Source organism: Cucurbita moschata, unplaced genomic scaffold, assembly GCF_002738365.1.
Source record: "Cucurbita moschata cultivar Rifu unplaced genomic scaffold, Cmos_1.0 Cmo_Scf00034, whole genome shotgun sequence".
Taxonomy (NCBI): domain Eukaryota; kingdom Viridiplantae; phylum Streptophyta; class Magnoliopsida; order Cucurbitales; family Cucurbitaceae; genus Cucurbita; species Cucurbita moschata.
Genome location: NW_019268550.1, coordinates 1,555,218 through 1,573,314, shown reverse-complemented (window position 1 = coordinate 1,573,314; position 18,097 = coordinate 1,555,218). Strand labels below are relative to the sequence as shown.

The window sequence follows — 18,097 nt, the reverse complement described above, 5'->3', positions numbered from 1 at the left end:
GGAAGAACTTATATTAGTCTGTTTGGTTGGAAGAACTTATATTGGTCTGTTTCATTTGTGTTGGTATGTCAGAATGACCTTCACCTTCACTATGTATGTTACAATAACGAATAATTGGTTTAACTGGATAACTAAATAAAATAGATAAATCCTTCTCTTCGTCTTAAGTCAAATATTCTCCATTGAAATATCCCCCATATGGATAATACACATTTTAGTTCAACAAGCCTAAATCTAATTGTTTTGTTCCGAAGCAAACCATGGGGCAGTTTGTCCTATCCTAATTCTAATTGTTTTGTTCCAAAGCAAACCATGGAGCGGTTCGTCCTATCCTAATTCTAATTGTTTTGTTCCAAAGCAAACCACGGGCGGTTCGTCCTATTCAGATATTCACGACCAAGAAACACTGGATTCTCTTTTGGATATGCCCTGAAAAGAGAAGGAAGGTTGGAATGCCAATAGGCGTCTATGATTGAATTCGCCCGACCCGACCGTACCCCACCGTAAAGTAGGAAAGTAAAAATTTTAAATTTGAAGACTAAAATATATATTATAGTCTTGTTCAAGAGTGGAAGCCAACCAACCACTTGGAAAAATGCTTCCATGCACACAATACTCATGTGGCAAAACGAGATGACACAAATGGGCATTGCCAGCCAGATGCAATACACATTCTTATCATTCAAGTTTCAACGTCAAATTGGGAGCAAAATCTCCTCTTTCTCTTCCATAAAATGGCACCTAAACCGCCAAGAGGTACTAACAAAAAGACCTGAAATGGGTAGCATGAAGATTGTCGCGGTGGCTCTAATCGCAATTTTGCTGGTAGCAACGTTGTCGTCGGCTGCCTATGCCATCGACGACGACTCGATGGACCTTGTCTTCGACGGTCGAGACATCAATCATAGAGTCCCAAGAAAGATCATGAAATGGGGAGTGCTTAATCATGAAGAAAGGGTATGTCCCAAAATCCTCATGGAATGCAAAAAGGACTCTGATTGCTTAGCTGAGTGTATCTGTCTCGAGCATGGATATTGTGGCTAATGGTAAAGCTCTGGAAGCTATGCTGTTTCTGTACATATAAATGAATCTATGTCATCATCAACATCACTCTCTTTGTGTTCAAAATGTGCATAAATAAAATTTGTTTCATGTTTTGTGATTCCGAATGCAAATAAGACCTGAAACGGTAACCGTCCAACTGATATGACATCTCACAATCCACCACTTTCGAGGCCAGCATCCTTGTTAGTACTCGTTCCTCTCTTCAATTAACGTGAGATCTCACATGAGCACGGTCACATCTCAGGTCTCAATTTTTGTATAAATCTGAAGGACGAGCAAACAATTCATACATCGAAATAGTTACTAAAGATCTAAAATAATATTGTAACGAGCAAACAACAAAAATATTTTTGCTCAAATTTGACACTTTCATATTGGATCTAATAATGCACTTCTCGTTTCACACATTCAAGATAAATCATCGTAAATTTCTTCTTACTTCTTCACCCCATATCTGTAATAATTCAAGCTCACCACTAGCATATATTGCCCGCTTTGACTCGTTATGTATTGCTGTCGGTCTCATGATTTTAAAACGTGTATGTTAGGAAGAGTTTTCCACACCCTTATAAGTAATGAAATGCTTTGTTCCCCATCTACAACCGCTACCCATACTAATCTAAGTTCTCTTTATAAGTATAGGCCTGCGTCTCTTAAATGACTCGAGACTTATTTATTCTCTAACTTATGGCACACAAAGGCTTCATTTATATGCCATAGGCCGGCTCGCTAGGGTTCATTTACTAAATGACGGGTTAATAGTTTATTAATTCTTAGATGACGTATATTGTAGGGGACATTATTGAGCCACTAAAACTTACGTATTAATGTAATTTATTTCTACAACGTTGTATATTAAAGGCCCCAACGCAATTTCGTCATGATTTTGACATAATCACAACTATCTTAAATGAACTCACGTACCATTACACTTTTCCGTCCGATCTTAACCGTCCGATCTTAAATGAGGTTCTCCTTCGTAGACTAAACACAACTCAAACAGTAACCCGTTCGAGTTAATAAATTCTTCTAAAGTTCTCACCCATAATTGTTGAAACATGCACCCTCCCCTTCCCTTCCCCCGCTATAAATAGAAGAATCAAGATCAATGAAAGCCATCATTGGAAACATGGAGAGTAAAAGAGTTGCTTTTGTGGCGATACTGATGATAATGGTTATGGTAGGTTTAGCCTCGGCGGCCTGCACGAACGCGATCAAACTCGTGAGCGACGGTGAAAATGAGATGGAAAGTGGGTTTGGAAGCAAGATGATGAAAAATGAGTTTCCAAGCCCAATCGATAGGTGTGGTCTTGTACGAATAAGATGCTATTCTGATTGCCACTGCCCTTCACCCTGCGTTTGCTTGCAAGGAAACTGCACCTGAAAATATCCATCCATTTCATATGCCTCCGACCCCGACCCCGACCCCGATCCCGACTCCTACTACTATTACTATTACTATTACTACTACTACCCTTTGTGTGTTTTGACTTTCCTTTTCTTAAGTTCTCTATAATTATAATAAATCTCTCGTTGGTCGACCGCTCTCTGTTTAAGTGATCGATTTATGTAGTAAAAATCTTACGATCTATAAATCAATAAAGTTATTTTGTTACAGTATGCTTTGTTCTCACTCACGTGCATTGGCTGTGTGATATCATTTGTAACCGTCTATACCCATTACTAGCAGATATTGTCTGTTTTGGTTTGTTACATATCGTTGTCAGTCTCACAGTTTTAAAACATGTTTTTTACTAAGAGGTTCCACGCCAGAAATGTTTCATTCCTCTCTTTAACCAACGTGGGATCTCACAATCTACCCGTCTGAGGCCAACGTCCTCACTGGCACAATGCTCAATATATACCATTTGTAACCATCTAAGAAGAAAATTTCACAATGATACCATTTATAACCTCGCATTGTTTGACCCGAAAAATGAAAAATAAGAAAATAACTTCTTAATATGGCTAATTAAACTAAGATTTAAAATAAATTAGCTTTACTTCAATATTTCTACGTTCAAAATAAATTAGTATTTTTGTCCGATCCAAAATCTAGATTTTACAGGCGATTGTTACCTCATTTCCTTCGGTATAAATAACCATATTTATTATTTGTCTGGAACAATTTTTAAGAATGAAGAACATATAGAACAACGTGTCACGAACAATCATTTTTATCTACTCGAAAATCAATCACCAATGATCTCAAAGAAATTACATGATGGGTCGAAAAATTAGTTGTTACAAACGATTTTTATTCATATAAATAATTAACTAGAGGATTATTAATCTCGATGAACTTACCAAAAAAGATAATCAAATTCAAATTTGGAGTAAATTGATTCATATTTAATACACCAAAACTATTAATTTCTAAAAAAATTAAGTGTTTGCATCCAAAGATTTATGAACATACTAAAATTAGAATACCTATTAATTTGTCACCTAAAATAAAATGTCCCCAACGTTTGCTTTCTTTAAGCCTATGATTTAACCAAATTTTCCATACTTCCAAAATATGGGTTTTTTCCCTTTATAAAATAATTAATTAATTTCCCATTTTACCCCTAATGCTTTGTTTATAAACTTGACTCGATATCTCCATTCATACTCGACATTTTGGGTCCTCAAATCTTCTCCAGTTCTTGCTTTTATATCGTCAGATTAGAAATGATGAAGCTACTTTCTGCTTCAGTTTTTATGTTTTCCAGTGTCATTTTAAGCTTGTGGAATGTATCAGCTTCATCTGATTTTAATGTTCTTGATTATGGAGCGGTTGGAAATGGAAAAACGGATGATTCACAAGTAATTGCTTTGATTCGGTTTTTGTTTATGTACGTATAGTTCTGTCTTTTCTTATTAGTCTTTCTCGATCTCTTTTTGTGGTGATAAGGCTTTTTTGAAAGTATGGAAAGACGTGTGTGGGGCAACGATAGGCATCCCAACATTGCGTGTACCAATTGGAAAAACTTACCTATTGAAGCCTCTCAAATTCGAGGGCCCTTGTAACCCTAAACGAGTAAATTTTGAGGTAACTATTGCTACTAAAATCGCTTTCGTAATTGTAAGATTCCACATCGGTTGGAAAGGGGAACGAAGCATTCCTTATAGAGGTGTAAAAACCTTTGTTTAGTAAACGTGTTTTAAAACTGTGAAGTTGACGGCGATACATAATGAGTCAAAACTGACCATAGTTACTAGTAGTGAGCTTGAACTGATACACTGTTGTTGTTTCATAGGTTAGAGGAACTATCATGGCTCCGAGCGTGGCTGCATGGCCTAGCCATAACGAAGAAAACTGGATCCAATTCTTGGACATAGCTGGTCTCAATATCAATGGGGCAGGTCAATTCGATGGCCAGAGTTCTTCTTGGTGGAAAGATTGTCATTCAAACTGCACACCTCCAACGGTAAGTTTTTAACGATCTAATTCTAGGGTTTGATCGTTAAACTGATACCGTGCATATTAATTATATTATATGGTTTTACCGACATTATTTTTTCAAAACTGCACTGAGCTCCGACTACGAGAAACTAAGCACATCAATAGTGTCAAAAATCATATCTCCATAAACGCTTGCAATGATGCCATTATCTCAGACGTTCACATCATTGCTCCCGAAAACATCCCTAACACATACGGATTCAACGTTTCTAGATCAAACAATGTTGTTATTCAAAACTCCTTAATCGAAACAGGTATCAAATTTGTATTACTTTTTAGTTTTAATTTGTCTTCAAACTGTCTTAGAATTTCATAATGGCTTTCTAATTTTATCGTAGGTGACGAATGTATTTCTCTATACAATGGATCTTTTAATATCAATATCGTCGGTGTTACTTGTGGACCTGGTTACGGTATAAGGTACGAAAACGACATTTTCCGTATTATAATTTCATTGTTTTTGTATTAATTTGTAATTATTATCTTAATTTCTATAGCATTAGAAGCTTAGGAGAAGATGGAGGATATAACGTAATTGAAAACATCAATGTAAGCAATTGCACCTTAAAGGGCACTCAAAATGGATTGAGAATCAAGACTTCACAGGTTAATATAAGTAGTTTTTAATTTGTTCATATGCAATTTTTTTAATATATATTACCAAAAAATGACGGGTTTTCTTAACGTAACTACAGGGTGGACATGGATATGTAAGAAACGTCATATACATCTACCGTCCCGATTGTGACTTGCTTATCAAAATCTAATTAAATTTTTGTATGCAATTCCACAAATTTTGAGTTGTAATACGGAAGGAAAGGATTTAATGTTCGGTATCTCAAATTAAGTCTAACAAAGTTATGGATCTTAAATTCTAAGTTTCAAAATCAATATTCATCGTGGTCGAAAAGTAATATCTTTAATAATTTCAACGTGTCATTTTTCTAAAAAAAAAATGAAATTGTTATCCGACCATGATAATAACAATTAGGTACAATAATTAAATGAAAACGATATGTTCCTAACAAATAAAGAAAATAATGTGTGAGATTTTGACTAAAACGAATGGGTGTTCGTCATCATTTGATTTTTTATTTTTAATTCTTGAAAATTGTATTTATAACATTTTTGTAACCGCTACACTCGAGCCTAGTGCTAGCACATATTGTTCTATTTCAGCTTTCTCTTTCAAGCTCTCCTTCAAAGTTTATAACATGCGTATGGTACAAAGATGTTTCCACACGGTGTGGACTTGAATTGTTACCATTTTTGCTATTCATTTTTTTACGAGCGGTGGGGTTGAGGTAAGAAACACAAATAAACACAACCCTCCTTCCATTTATGCACCAACACAAGCTTTGTTACATAAACAGATTATAATCATGAGTCTCATGAGAGACAAATGATATACAGACAGAGATTTATTTTGCCAAAAAAAACAGAACACATAACCGAAAAGACAAGAAACATAGTAATTTCAGCCAACGAAATCTCCACAGTGGCCGGCGGTGTAACAAGCACAGTTGAACGGACAGTCATCGTGAGTTTCACAACTCAGATAAGTTGGACATTCACTACTTCCTTCACTTTTCAGTAAGATCTTACTCCTGAAGCCGCCGCCCTCCGCCACCGTGGAGTCGGCCAGAGTAGCCATCATAATCATCGTCACCATCATCACCACCACGAAACCCGTGTTCTTCATCTTCATCTCCATTTTTTATAAGCTCTTTCTCTAATTCTATGTTAGTTGGTTACGTATTTATACACCATTTTTCGTCTCTAAATTTCAAAATATTTGACTAAATTTATTTTTCGATAATTTTTAAAATAGGAAATTAATTAAGCTTTTATTGTAATGGGCATGAGTAACATGTGATCGTAGTTGCTTGTACAACAATAATGGTTATTACTCATCTTTATCTTTTTCAACTACTTTGTTCGGTTTTATGTGGGGTAGGGTTTGAATTATTTTAAGGCAAAGAGTCGTGTAAAAAAAAAAATCCATGATAATCTCAGGCTCGGGTTCATATCAAGCTGAAAACATATGCAAAGGGCTTAGGCAAGCACTCGGGTCAGTTGATCCACTTAAGAAAGCAAATCAAATCTCTTCAAGCTTCGTTTGCCAAACAAAGAAAAGGTTGATAAAAAGACCATCGAGTTTTCGGAAAGCAGTTGGTTCCATTCTACATGAAATTTATAATGAGAGGAAAATCCATCGAGTTTAAAAATCGTGAGGGTTCATGTCCCTCTATCCCCAAAACTCTAAAAACGCTCGTTGACCTCTTTAACTATTTATCATTTCATTAACAATTCACAATTCGTTATGTTTCTCTTTCATAAACGTATTTGAACGGAAATTTAATTTCTTATCACAAGACTTATGATGTATATTATATATGATACCCGTATAAATTTGAATGAGTAACAATACTGAATGGAATTTTCAAACTAAATTACTACTTGAATATAACTATTATTTCTATATATATATATAGAAGGAACATGGTGGAACGTGGATTACAAATTTTCGATACTTCCGAGATTTTTTGTCTTATCAAAATTAAATCCTTATCTTAAGAGATAATATTACATGTGGCTTGTGCATTAAAATATTTTAAATATGGAACATAAGTGTATTATTTTGACATTTGTTTTGTCGGGTCAACTTTATCGACCCAAAAATAGATTTACAATCCAACTCAACTCAACTTACCTGATCCTACTTAAAAAAAATAAAAATATTCAATTTTTGTAACAGAGGTTAGTGATGCATTATGATTTGTAATATTTTAATATTTGAATTTTATAAAATATTGGTTATTAACGCCATATGTATTATTGATAAATAGATTTTTTTTAATAATTAAAAAAAATGACGATCTCTTTTTTTTTTTAATCACTATTATTGTTTTCATTAGGGTTGTTTTTATTTTGAAGTTTTCCATGTCAACGTCATCCTTAAATAATTTAAGATTTATTAACGAAGATTTGAAATCAAATTATTTCATAAATATCGTAAACATGATTATATTATTTTTAAATTTAAATTATAAATTGTCGTATTGTCGAAATTTTTGGACCACAAATATAAATTTACTAAAATTCAATTAAGATAATTGGATAGAAAAATATTCCATTTCAAACTTGTTCTTACTCCAAGAAGATAAGATTAAAAAATGGAGATAAAGTCGATGGCCGTAGTCCTAAAAAAACAAACATTAAAGTCGATGGTCGTAGTCCTAAAAAAACAAACACAATTTTTGATTTGGTGTGAAAACTTCTCTTTAGCGAACGTGTTTTAATTTTTTTTTTGGTTACATTCAACTAATATAATTTAAAATATACATTTATATATAAAATATAGAATATATCACGTGTATTTTAACCAATATTAAATATATTATTTATTAGATCGACATGATGAGATCAACTTGCAAATATTTTAAAAGAAAAAAAAAATCAAATAAGATCAATTTGATTTCGATTTTTGAGCTTTTAGATTATTTATTTTTTTGTTTATTTAAAAATTTTATTATAGGAATCATTTTGTTTCTTTCCATTATTATATCTTCAATTATTTAATATATGAATGAGGTGTTTTATTTATTTATTTTTATAAAATAACACCTTTTATCTTAAATTTTTTTTAATCTTACGATGAGATCTTATATAGATAACAAAACATTTTTTATAAAACTCGATAAACTTCAACTAAATAATAATCTATATATATATATATATATATATATATATATATATATATATATATATATATATATAATTTTAATTCTTTTATCTTAATATTTTAATTGAATCCGCGCCTTTTCTTTTGAAATCTATACTATTTGTGTGGCTGAGATTATATCATTGGAAAATTTCTTGAGATTCGATGAATTCATTGAATAATACGTGACCTTTTGGAAGAGCGTTTGAAAATTAAATAGCTATAATAATATTTTCTTTAAAATATAAATTTAGTCATTTTCATTTTTTAAGTCCATAACCTTTTTTCTTAATTAAAAATTCATTTAGATGATGTATAGCCTTATCATCAACACCTAATTTTGAGATTAATTTTGAGATTTTTTTTATCTAACTATAGTTCAATGCAGTGCGACACATTGTCCGGTGGTTGGCTATGATATTATTTACAGATATTATATGTTTTGACACGTTACGTATTACTGTCAATCTCACGATTTTAAAACATATCTCTTAGGGGGGGTTTTCAGACCCTTTAAATTTTTCATTCCTCTCTTCAACCGACACGAGATCTCACTGTTTAGTTATATCATGTAATAGCTCAAACACACCACTAGTAGATATTGTTCACTTTGACTCGTTACATATCACTATCAGTTTCACGACTTTAAAAACGTGTCTGCTAAGGAGAAGTTTCCACACCCTTATAAAAAATTATTCGTTCTCCCCAACTGATGTGGGATCTCACAATCTACTCCGTTTGGGGCCCAGCATTTTTGTTGACACTTATTTCTCTCTCTAATCGATGTGAGATCTCACAATCCATGTGAGATTCAATTATTCAACTTTCCTCGTATGAACGTAAGAGATATTACATTGTAGAGTTTAACGGATGAATTACGATAATAAAACGAGATAGGTTCATAGTGACATGGAAAAGATTACATATGGTTGTCATGCACAAATTGATCACATAACACTCATAAACAAGAGAGTGATCAAAGTGACAAATAGACTTTTATTGTTCACATAAATAGAAAAGACACGCACATAGACATGGAAGATGATCCGACACGGCGGAGGTTCTTCCGACACGGCGGTGGTTCAACCACAGAAGCCGTTGGGCCGGCATATGCAACCAGGAAGGCAGTCGGAATCCACTTCGCACTCCATAAGGATTCTAGGGCAACCTCGGGCACCGTTCATCATCTTCCTTGGGAAATCATTCACTCCGTCGGAAACTAGCTGAATCACTTCGCCGCCATGGACGGCGGCGGACTCTGCAAAAGCCGCCATCAGCAACAGCCCCACCATGGCAATTAAAGCACCTCTTTTCCACTCCATTTTTTTTCTCTTTGTTGCCCATTATCCCTTAATTCTTTCTATTTATAGAGATCAACGGCTACTTTTATTTAATATTTAACTAATTAAATTGGCGATGAACAAGCAAATTGAAAGATATAACTTCAAAATCTCCTTAATATCTCGTCAATTTATCGCCACTAACTTCAGAAAAATATAGAGAATGAACAAGGATAACGTGTGGTGGGTGAATTTTGTATCACTAAATTATTCATTTTCTTAATGCCTGTATTTTAAAAAATATATATAATATCTTGTTTTTTCATCGAACTAAGTGTTCTTTATAAGAGTGCAAAAATAATATATGCTAGCGGTGGGTTTGAGCTGTTACAAATGGTATCAAAGTCGGTTATTAAACCCAAAGAGGACACGGAAAGAGAAATCTCAAATAGTACAATATCTGCTAGTGATCGGCTCGGGTTATTACATATCTAATTTTGGAGTGAATATTTACAAATTTGATTAACAAAATAAACTTTCTAAGTCAGACTCGACACCTATGTACTCCCAATATTTCCTTGCGACATGATCACGGTACTTACCTCTCACTTCCAATATAGAATTACTTCAAACAAAACATGTTTAACCATGAAATTCATATGATTGAGCAACCGATAAAAAATGTGCACCTTGTTAGTATAGGTAATGACTTTCAAACTCTTTTAAGATTTTCTTAGTCATCATATCCTTTACTCAGATGTCAAATTAACGGATGAATTATAAAAAGTTTAATTCTTTAATTTATAAAAGATTACAACAAAATAGTACAAATTGATCACATACACTTGGTACACACAAGAGAGTGATCAAAGAGACAAACACTTTAATTTTCATAGAAGAGATAATGACATTATTTATAGAGAATCTCCTTAATATCTCATCAATTTATCGCCATTAATAACATTATTTTTATTTTTTTTAATAAGCACATCTTTTTATAAAATTGTATTTTAATCGATTAAAATAGAGAAGCCATCAACGCCAATAAATACCACGGTCGGTAATATCACGTGGTAGGTGAAGTATTGTGCGTATTACGTCAGAATTTATTTAGCAAAAATTTAGAGAGAAAAAATAGAGAAATGGCCCATGCAGGTTTCGAACCTGCGACCTTCGCGTTATTAGCACGACGCTCTAACCAACTGAGCTAATAGGCCATTCGTTATTTATGTTTTATAAATTAATATAAAGTAGTATGATTAGTAGAAAGACTTAAATTTAAATATTTGTGCTTTTTTTAGGTATTTATTTTACTTATACGTTGCGATTGACCTATAATTTTAATTTTAATTTTTTTAAATATATACTTCTTTCTTATAAATTAAAATTTTAATTCTCATACCTCCGTTAACTTCTAAAAAGTATTTATCAAGTTTATGCAAAACTGTGCCTCACACTATTGAGGACATATTCTATTTATATTGGCAAAAGATTAACTAATAGATCCGATTTCATAGGAAACTAACGAAGTAAGCCTATTCTTATGGCATGACTAACTTCAAGCTATTCTAATGGATTGACCAATTCTAACAGTCCCCTTCAATCCCAACAAGTCTTGTACATGTTGAGATTGTTACAATGTGTAGTAAAAGGAGTTTTAGACAGTGGTTTTGTCAGGATATCAGCTACTTGATCACTTGATGAAATGAACCGAACTTCCATTGCTTTACGTGCTACTTGTTCCCGAACAAAATGAAAATCAACTTCAATATGTTTCGTTCTAGCATGAAATACTGGATTTGAAGTTAAATATGTAGCTCCGAGGTTGTCACACCAGAGGCGAGGAGCCTTTGATTGATACACGCCCAGTTCCTTCAGTAATGACTTGATCCAAATCATTTCTGCAGTAAGATTCGCAATGGCCTTGTATTCTGCTTCGGTGCTTGATCTTGACACTGTAGCCTGTTTTCTGGAACTCCATGAGATTAGATTTGCTCCAAGAAATACAGCAAAGCCGCTAGTTGAACGTCGATCATCGGGACAACCAGCCCAATCAGCATCAGAAAACCCCGACAACATCATGGTTGATTTCTGAATTTTCACTCCTAATGCTAGTGTGCCTTTAACATAACGAAGAATTCTCTTCACAGCACCCCAATGAGCATCAGTAGGTGTATGAAGATATTGACACACTTTATTGACAGCAAATGCCAAATCAGGCCTAGTCATTGTCAAATATTGTAGTGCTCCCACTGTACTTCTGTATTTGAATTGTTCTTCAGCTGATAAGGGTATTCCTTGTTCTCTGAATAATTTTTCAGCAGAACCCATTGGTGTAGACATAGGTTTGCATTTTTCCATGTTTACTCTTTTCAACAAATCTAAGGCATATCGTCTCTGTGACAGTATGATACCATCTCGTGTTTTCTTGACTTCAATACCCAGAAAATACTCAAGATCACCCAAATCTTTTACTGCAAAATCTATTTTCAATTTCTGAATCAACCTTTCGGTTGCTTGATCAGAGGAGCTCACAATAATTATATCATCAACATAGATGAGCATATAGATAGTTATCTCTCTGTTTTTGAGAATAAAAAGAGATGAATCAGCTACTGAAGCCTTGAAGCCTAACTCAATAAGTTTTCCAGTCAACCTTGAATGCCAAGCTTTTGGGGCTTGTTTCAGGCCATAAAGGGCTTTCTTGAGCTTGCATATGTAATTCTTTGGTTTGGCTGAGTCTTGAAATCCTGGTGGTTGTCGCATGTACACTTCCTCTTTCAGAATTCCATGCAAAAATGCATTTTGGATATCAACTTGTCTCATATTCCAGCCCTTGGTTACTGCTAGCGAAAGAATGACCCTGATTGTTGACGGTTTGATCACAGGGCTAAAAGTATCAGTGTAATCAACACCAAATCTTTGCTTGAATCCTTTGGCAACTAATCTTGCTTTTAATCTTTCAACTGACCCATCTGCTTTTCTTTTCACTTTATACACCCATTTACTATCAATGAGATTTATTCCAGGTTTGGGTGGAACTAGATCCCAAGTGGCATTTCGTTTTAGCGCTGAGAGCTCATCATTCATTGCTCCTCTCCATCTTGGATGTTGCATGGCTTCCTGCAGGTTTCGAGGTTCAGTAGCAGTCTCTATGATCGGAGTTGTGATAGTTACAGCGCTTGCGAATTTTCTTGAGGTTTCTGAATATCTGATAGTTCCATCAGTGAATTGTTTAGCTTGTACAATGTTATTTCTCAACCTTGTTCGCATTGGATGTTGACTAGCTGCTTCAGTTGGTTGATCAGACACATGTTCATGAGTTTGGTTTTGAGCATTGATCGAACTGCTCTCAGCTTCATATTCTGCAATTTCCTCTGAACTTCTTGTATTATCTGCAGAAGATAAGCTGACACCAGACAAGTTGTCACTAGCAATATTATCAGTTTGACCATCATTCATATGGGAATTACTAACAACTGGTTCAATATCTGTAAGAGCATTTTCAGTGTAAAAACTAGCAAGTTTGGCTAAGGCTGGAAGTAGAACAGGATGATGTGGATTTGTGGTTTTGTTTGGTGGCTTAGATTCTTCAAAAGGAAAAATATTTTCATCGAAAACCACGTCTCTAGAGATGTAAATACGTCCTGTACTTCTATTTAAGCATTTATATCCCTTATGAGAAGAACTATAACCCAAGAATATACATCTAGTAGTTCTGAAACTCAGTTTCTTGTTGTTGTAAGGCCTTAAATTAGGCCAGCAAGCACAGCCAAACACCCTAAGCATGGAGTAGTCTGGACTTTTACCAAACAATTTATGAAGTGGTGTGTCTTGTTGTATGGTTCGGCTGGGCATTCTATTTATAAGAAAGCAAGCTGTGTTGAAAGCTTCATCCCAGTAGGATAGAAGCATGTTGGCTTGAGCGAGTAAAGCAAGGCCAGTTTCTACAATGTGTCTGTGTTTTCTTTCGACTAACCCATTCTGCTGGTGTGTGTGAGGACAGGAGATATGATGTTCAATGCCTGTGGATTTGAAATAATTGTGTAACCGATGGTATTCACCCCCCCAATCTGATTGGACGGAGCGAATTTTGGTATTTAGCATAGTTTCAACATGTTTTTGAAATTGAAGGAACACAGACTCAACATCAGATTTGCATCTCAGAAAGTAAATCCAAACATAACGACTAAAATCATCAACAAAGGAAACATAATATTTGGAATTATTTACTGACGCAATGGATGGACCCCATACATCAGTGTGAACTAATTGAAGGGGTGCTGTAGATACATGCTGAGAAGAACCAAATGGCAATTGATGTGCTTTCCCTAATTGACAAGCATTACAAATTGAGGAAGAGGGAATATTAGTATCTATAGCTAAATTATTATCTTGTAGAATTCTAATGGTAATTGGAGATGCAGGGTGCCCTAGCCTTCTGTGCCATTGTTCTTTCGAAAGTTTGGCTGTCAGCAAGGCTTGACTGAAATTATGCGGTAGAACGTATAGGCCATTCTTACATCTACCGTGGAGCAGGAGTTTCTTCGTGACTCGGTCCTTAACCAAAAAATAGTTTGGGTGAAATTCTACAACAGCATTATTATCAGATGCTAGTCTTTGTACTGAAATTAGGTGCTTATTGATTTTAGGAACATATAGGATATGTTTCAGAACAAGAGATGAACCAGAAATTAATGAATTCCCAATATGAGAGATAGACAAACCTGCGCCATTTGCAACCTGAATTTGGTCGGTGCCAGTGTAGCGTTCTCTGGTGGTAAGCCTCTCTAGGTCATTGGTGATATGATCTGTGGCTCCAGTGTCAACATACCAGTTTGTGTCACTAGTGTATCCACTTGTTGCCAAAGCTGCTTGTTTGAGATTATTTTCGGCTTGATATGCCTGATCAAATCTGTGCCAGCATTGCAAAGCATCGTGATTGGGCTTACCACAAATCTGACAGACAATGCCTGAGCTGCTTTGTGTCTTTGATGGTTGACGTCCAGGATTGTTCACAGTACGCCTTGATTGTCCATGACCACTATTTAACTGACGACTACGACCGCGACTACCTCGACCTCCATTGGCACCTCCACGAATGGATATCCTATTGACATTGTTAGCAGATGAAAGTTGCTCAAATGTACCCTTACGCAAGTGCCGCATCTCATAGCTCAGCATGTGAGCATACACGTCGCTGACAGTGTATACATCTGTTCTGGTTGTAATGCTTGTGACTAGAGGATCATAATCTGGACCAAGTCCTTGCAGCATGTAGGCGATGAGTTCTTCATCCTCTATTCGCTTGCCAATGGCAGCAAGTGTATCACCAAGATGTTTTACTTTACGAAAGTAGTCAGCAATTGTCATGTCCTTTTTCTGGATAGTAGAGAGTTCCATACGGATCTGCATTGCTCTTGCTCGAGATGTGGAAGCAAATTGTCGCTCCAGCGTAATCCAGGCTTCTCGTGCAGTGGTGATTCCAACCATCGTGCTGAGAACCTCCTCAGTGACTGATGAGTTGATGAGGCTGAGTACCAGCTGGTCCTGGGGGTACCAGACTGTGAACTCAGGGTTGATGATAATTTTGCGATTCCCTGTTTCTTCACTTGGTTCAACGGCGATCGTCTGGCTTGGTGCAGGCATGGATCCATCCACAAAACCAACAAGGTTTTGGCTACGCAAGTAGGGAAGGATTTGGGTAGACCACAGTAGATAATTTTCTTGTGTAAGCTTAACACTAATCACCTGACTGATCGACGGAGAAGACATTGTGTTGAATGGGATTGACATGTCTAACAGCAGAGGCTATGGATCTCGTGGATCTTATTTCGGCTCTGATACCATATCAAGTTTATGCAAAACTGTGCCTCACACTATTGAGGACATATTCTATTTATATTGGCAAAAGATTAACTAATAGATCCGATTTCATAGGAAACTAACGAAGTAAGCCTATTCTTATGGCATGACTAACTTCAAGCTATTCTAATGGATTGACCAATTCTAACAGTATTTATTTAAATGAGCAAGCACATCCTTTGAAATCTATACTATTTGTGTAGCTAAGATTATTTCATTAGAAAGTAAAAGTTTTCATGGGATTTAATTAGTTCTTTCAACTATACACGTCGGACAACCGTGATGACAATGAAAGGGCGAAATGGTCGAGCAAGGACAATACGTGGCCTTTTGGAGCCCCTTTGAAATGAAATATCTATAAAAATATTTTCTTTTAAATTATAAATTGTCATTTTTTAACACTATAAAAAATTAAATAAAATATCTATTGTGATATTACATAGCCCTATTATGAACGACTCGTGGCATCAACTACGAACTTTTAAAAATAGTGTTTATTTATGAATGATACATGAATAAACCGAGACCACATCCGAATGAGAGCAATTCTGAGGATAAGATAACTAAGAACGAGTTAAAAGAATTGAAAGTCGCTGCATATACTAACAATGTGCACTTCTTTTTCAGGGGTTCAATTATAAGAACTTCATAGTTAAGCGTATTTGCATGGAGCAATAGACAAAACATGTTGGAATGACTCGTATTGGTCTGTAAGAATAGCTGAGTGACCTCTTGAAAATTTTCCTAAGATGCATGTGAAAGGACTTACGTTAATCTATGAGGATAGTCTTCACTCTTCATTCTTAAAAGCGAGAAGTAAGTAATCTGATAATGTTACAGGAGATGCGTAGGAATGTCGGGACGATGAAATATCAAATCCTGGACAAGGGGTTGTTACAAAAATTTAGTAAAAATTATAATTTTACCGTTTATGTCTGAGTTTTTTTTTTTTGGGTCATGTTAGGAGCCACGACGCTCCACAATTGTGTGATATTCTTCGGTTTGAGTATAAGCTTTCATGTTTTTAATTTGGGTTTTCCAAAAAAAATCTCGTAACAATGTAGACCATGTTTCTTACTTATAAAAATATTTTGATTATTGTCATTTTTAATTCTTAAATTAATTTAAAAAAGCTTTTTCAATAATATCCTTAAACTAATTTTAAAAAAAAAAAATACATTTACCATTAATTTAGAAGGAAATTAGTTAATTTTCTTTCAAAAGTATCCTTCAAGTTCTTATTTTTGAAATAAAGGGTATGACAGCCTCTTTCTTCTCTTCGTTCCCTTCCATCCCGAGGCTGGTGTGGATCACTCGATATCTGAATCTCTGATACAGTAGCTGCTTTCTCACCATTTTCATCGCCTACTGTGATCTTCTTCTCCCTAAATGCAGGCCTTTTTCCAAGCAGATGTGGGTGCATCAACCTCCTGTTTCGAGGACTCATCACGGTGGCTATCGTCTCTCACGGCTTGTGGCATCTCATCTCTTTGCTGTGAATTATAAGCTGTTGCCTTCCCAGATGCCCTATCGTTATCCTTCTCCTTCTCCCTTGAGTCCTTCCACCAACCACGCTCTAAAAAGAAGGCAAACCCAGATACTAAATCATGAGAAGAGAAACAAGAATGGAAAGATTGAAGAGATATTCTAAAGTTTCCCATGCACGACTACATAAACTACAAAAACAATAGTATCTTTTAGTTGCTCCAAATATTTAGAATAACGTTTATGAGAGTCGAAATAACAATAACAATAATAACAACAACAACAATACATGCGCAATAGCTTTGATCAGTAACGTTACAAGGAGTAGACTAAACATCGTGTCCTTTGTGTACCTGTACTCATGGCGTGTAACAAGAGAAAAAATAAGGAAGAGAACTTGAAAAAAAGTTGGAATTGGGGCTTAAAAGTAAGTAAGAAACCCACCCCTAGTTGCACTCCGACCAAAGCTTCGACCAACTTGCCCGTCATTACCACGTTTGACATGCTGTTATAAGACATGCACAGGCAAGCCTAAGTAATATACATGGATGCACTTGAAGGCACAGGGCTGAACAAGATTTCAATAACATCAGCCCAGCAAAATGTTGGGGAATCTAAATTGCAGCAAAGAATGGGAAAAGCAGGGGAAGGAGAGAGAAATATAGAGAAGAGAGAATTATTACTGAGATAAGCTATTTAGTTTTAGTAATGTGGATGATGAAATTCCATAGCTATCAAAATAAAAGATCCCAAAAAATATATGTATTCATTTGTTGACCCAACAAAAAGCATGTTACAACATATCCTACGGCTTTACTTTATAAAGGAAGGAAATGCTCTGGCTGAGATGCCTACTTTAAACAATCTCTTAAAAAAATCCCTCATTTCACTTCAAGAAGACATTGGCTGCGGTTTATGACCACTTTTATTGCATCCAACATATTTGAATGAAATATAATGTAGATCATGAATTTCATGAAATTCATAGGAAATCCCCACAATAGTTCATTTATATCCGGGAAGGTACAACGATATCTCGAAGAAGACCAAGTCAGGTAATTTTTATGCCCATATTTTGCAGCAGTCCCCCTTCAGCAGCTCATATGAAAAGAAGCAATGAATAATAGCAATTACAGCTAAATTCAGCCATAAAAATACACAACGTTTTGAAGCTTCCAGCCTTATTATATATCATAGTGTGTGTGTGTGTGTGTGTGTGTGGGGTGGGGG

At 35.2% G+C, this 18,097-nt stretch overlaps 2 protein-coding genes and 2 non-coding genes across 4 annotated transcripts in view; 1 reads left to right on the top strand and 3 right to left on the bottom strand.

The window, feature by feature from the left end:
* The first annotated feature begins 777 nt into the window (after window positions 1–777).
* On the top strand, window positions 778–5,140 carry LOC111430533 (probable polygalacturonase At3g15720). Its single transcript, XM_023066798.1, has 8 exons — window positions 778–1,012; window positions 2,250–2,367; window positions 3,780–3,873; window positions 3,962–4,099; window positions 4,308–4,478; window positions 4,587–4,767; window positions 4,852–4,933; window positions 5,011–5,140. Exons 1-8 carry the CDS (start codon window positions 778–780, stop codon window positions 5,138–5,140), a joined length of 1,149 nt encoding a protein of 382 aa, XP_022922566.1.
* Window positions 5,141–10,660: 5,520 nt separating this feature from the next.
* On the bottom strand, window positions 10,661–10,734 carry TRNAI-AAU. The gene has a single exon. It is a non-coding gene; the product is annotated as a tRNA-Ile (tRNA).
* A 3,954-nt stretch (window positions 10,735–14,688) lies between these two features.
* On the bottom strand, window positions 14,689–14,824 carry LOC111430915. The gene has a single exon (XR_002708399.1). It is a non-coding gene; the product is annotated as a small nucleolar RNA Z247 (small nucleolar RNA).
* Window positions 14,825–16,764: 1,940 nt separating this feature from the next.
* The window catches only part of LOC111430649, a 3,149-nt gene continuing 1,816 nt past the window's right edge, over window positions 16,765–18,097 (bottom strand). The window contains exons 3-4 of the mRNA XM_023066982.1: window positions 17,312–17,372; window positions 16,765–16,958 (exon numbers count right to left, since the gene is read on the bottom strand). Coding sequence (XP_022922750.1) covers window positions 16,768–16,958; window positions 17,312–17,372 — 252 coding nt within the window. The 3' untranslated portion in view covers window positions 16,765–16,767. The remainder of the gene's footprint in view (window positions 16,959–17,311; window positions 17,373–18,097) is intronic.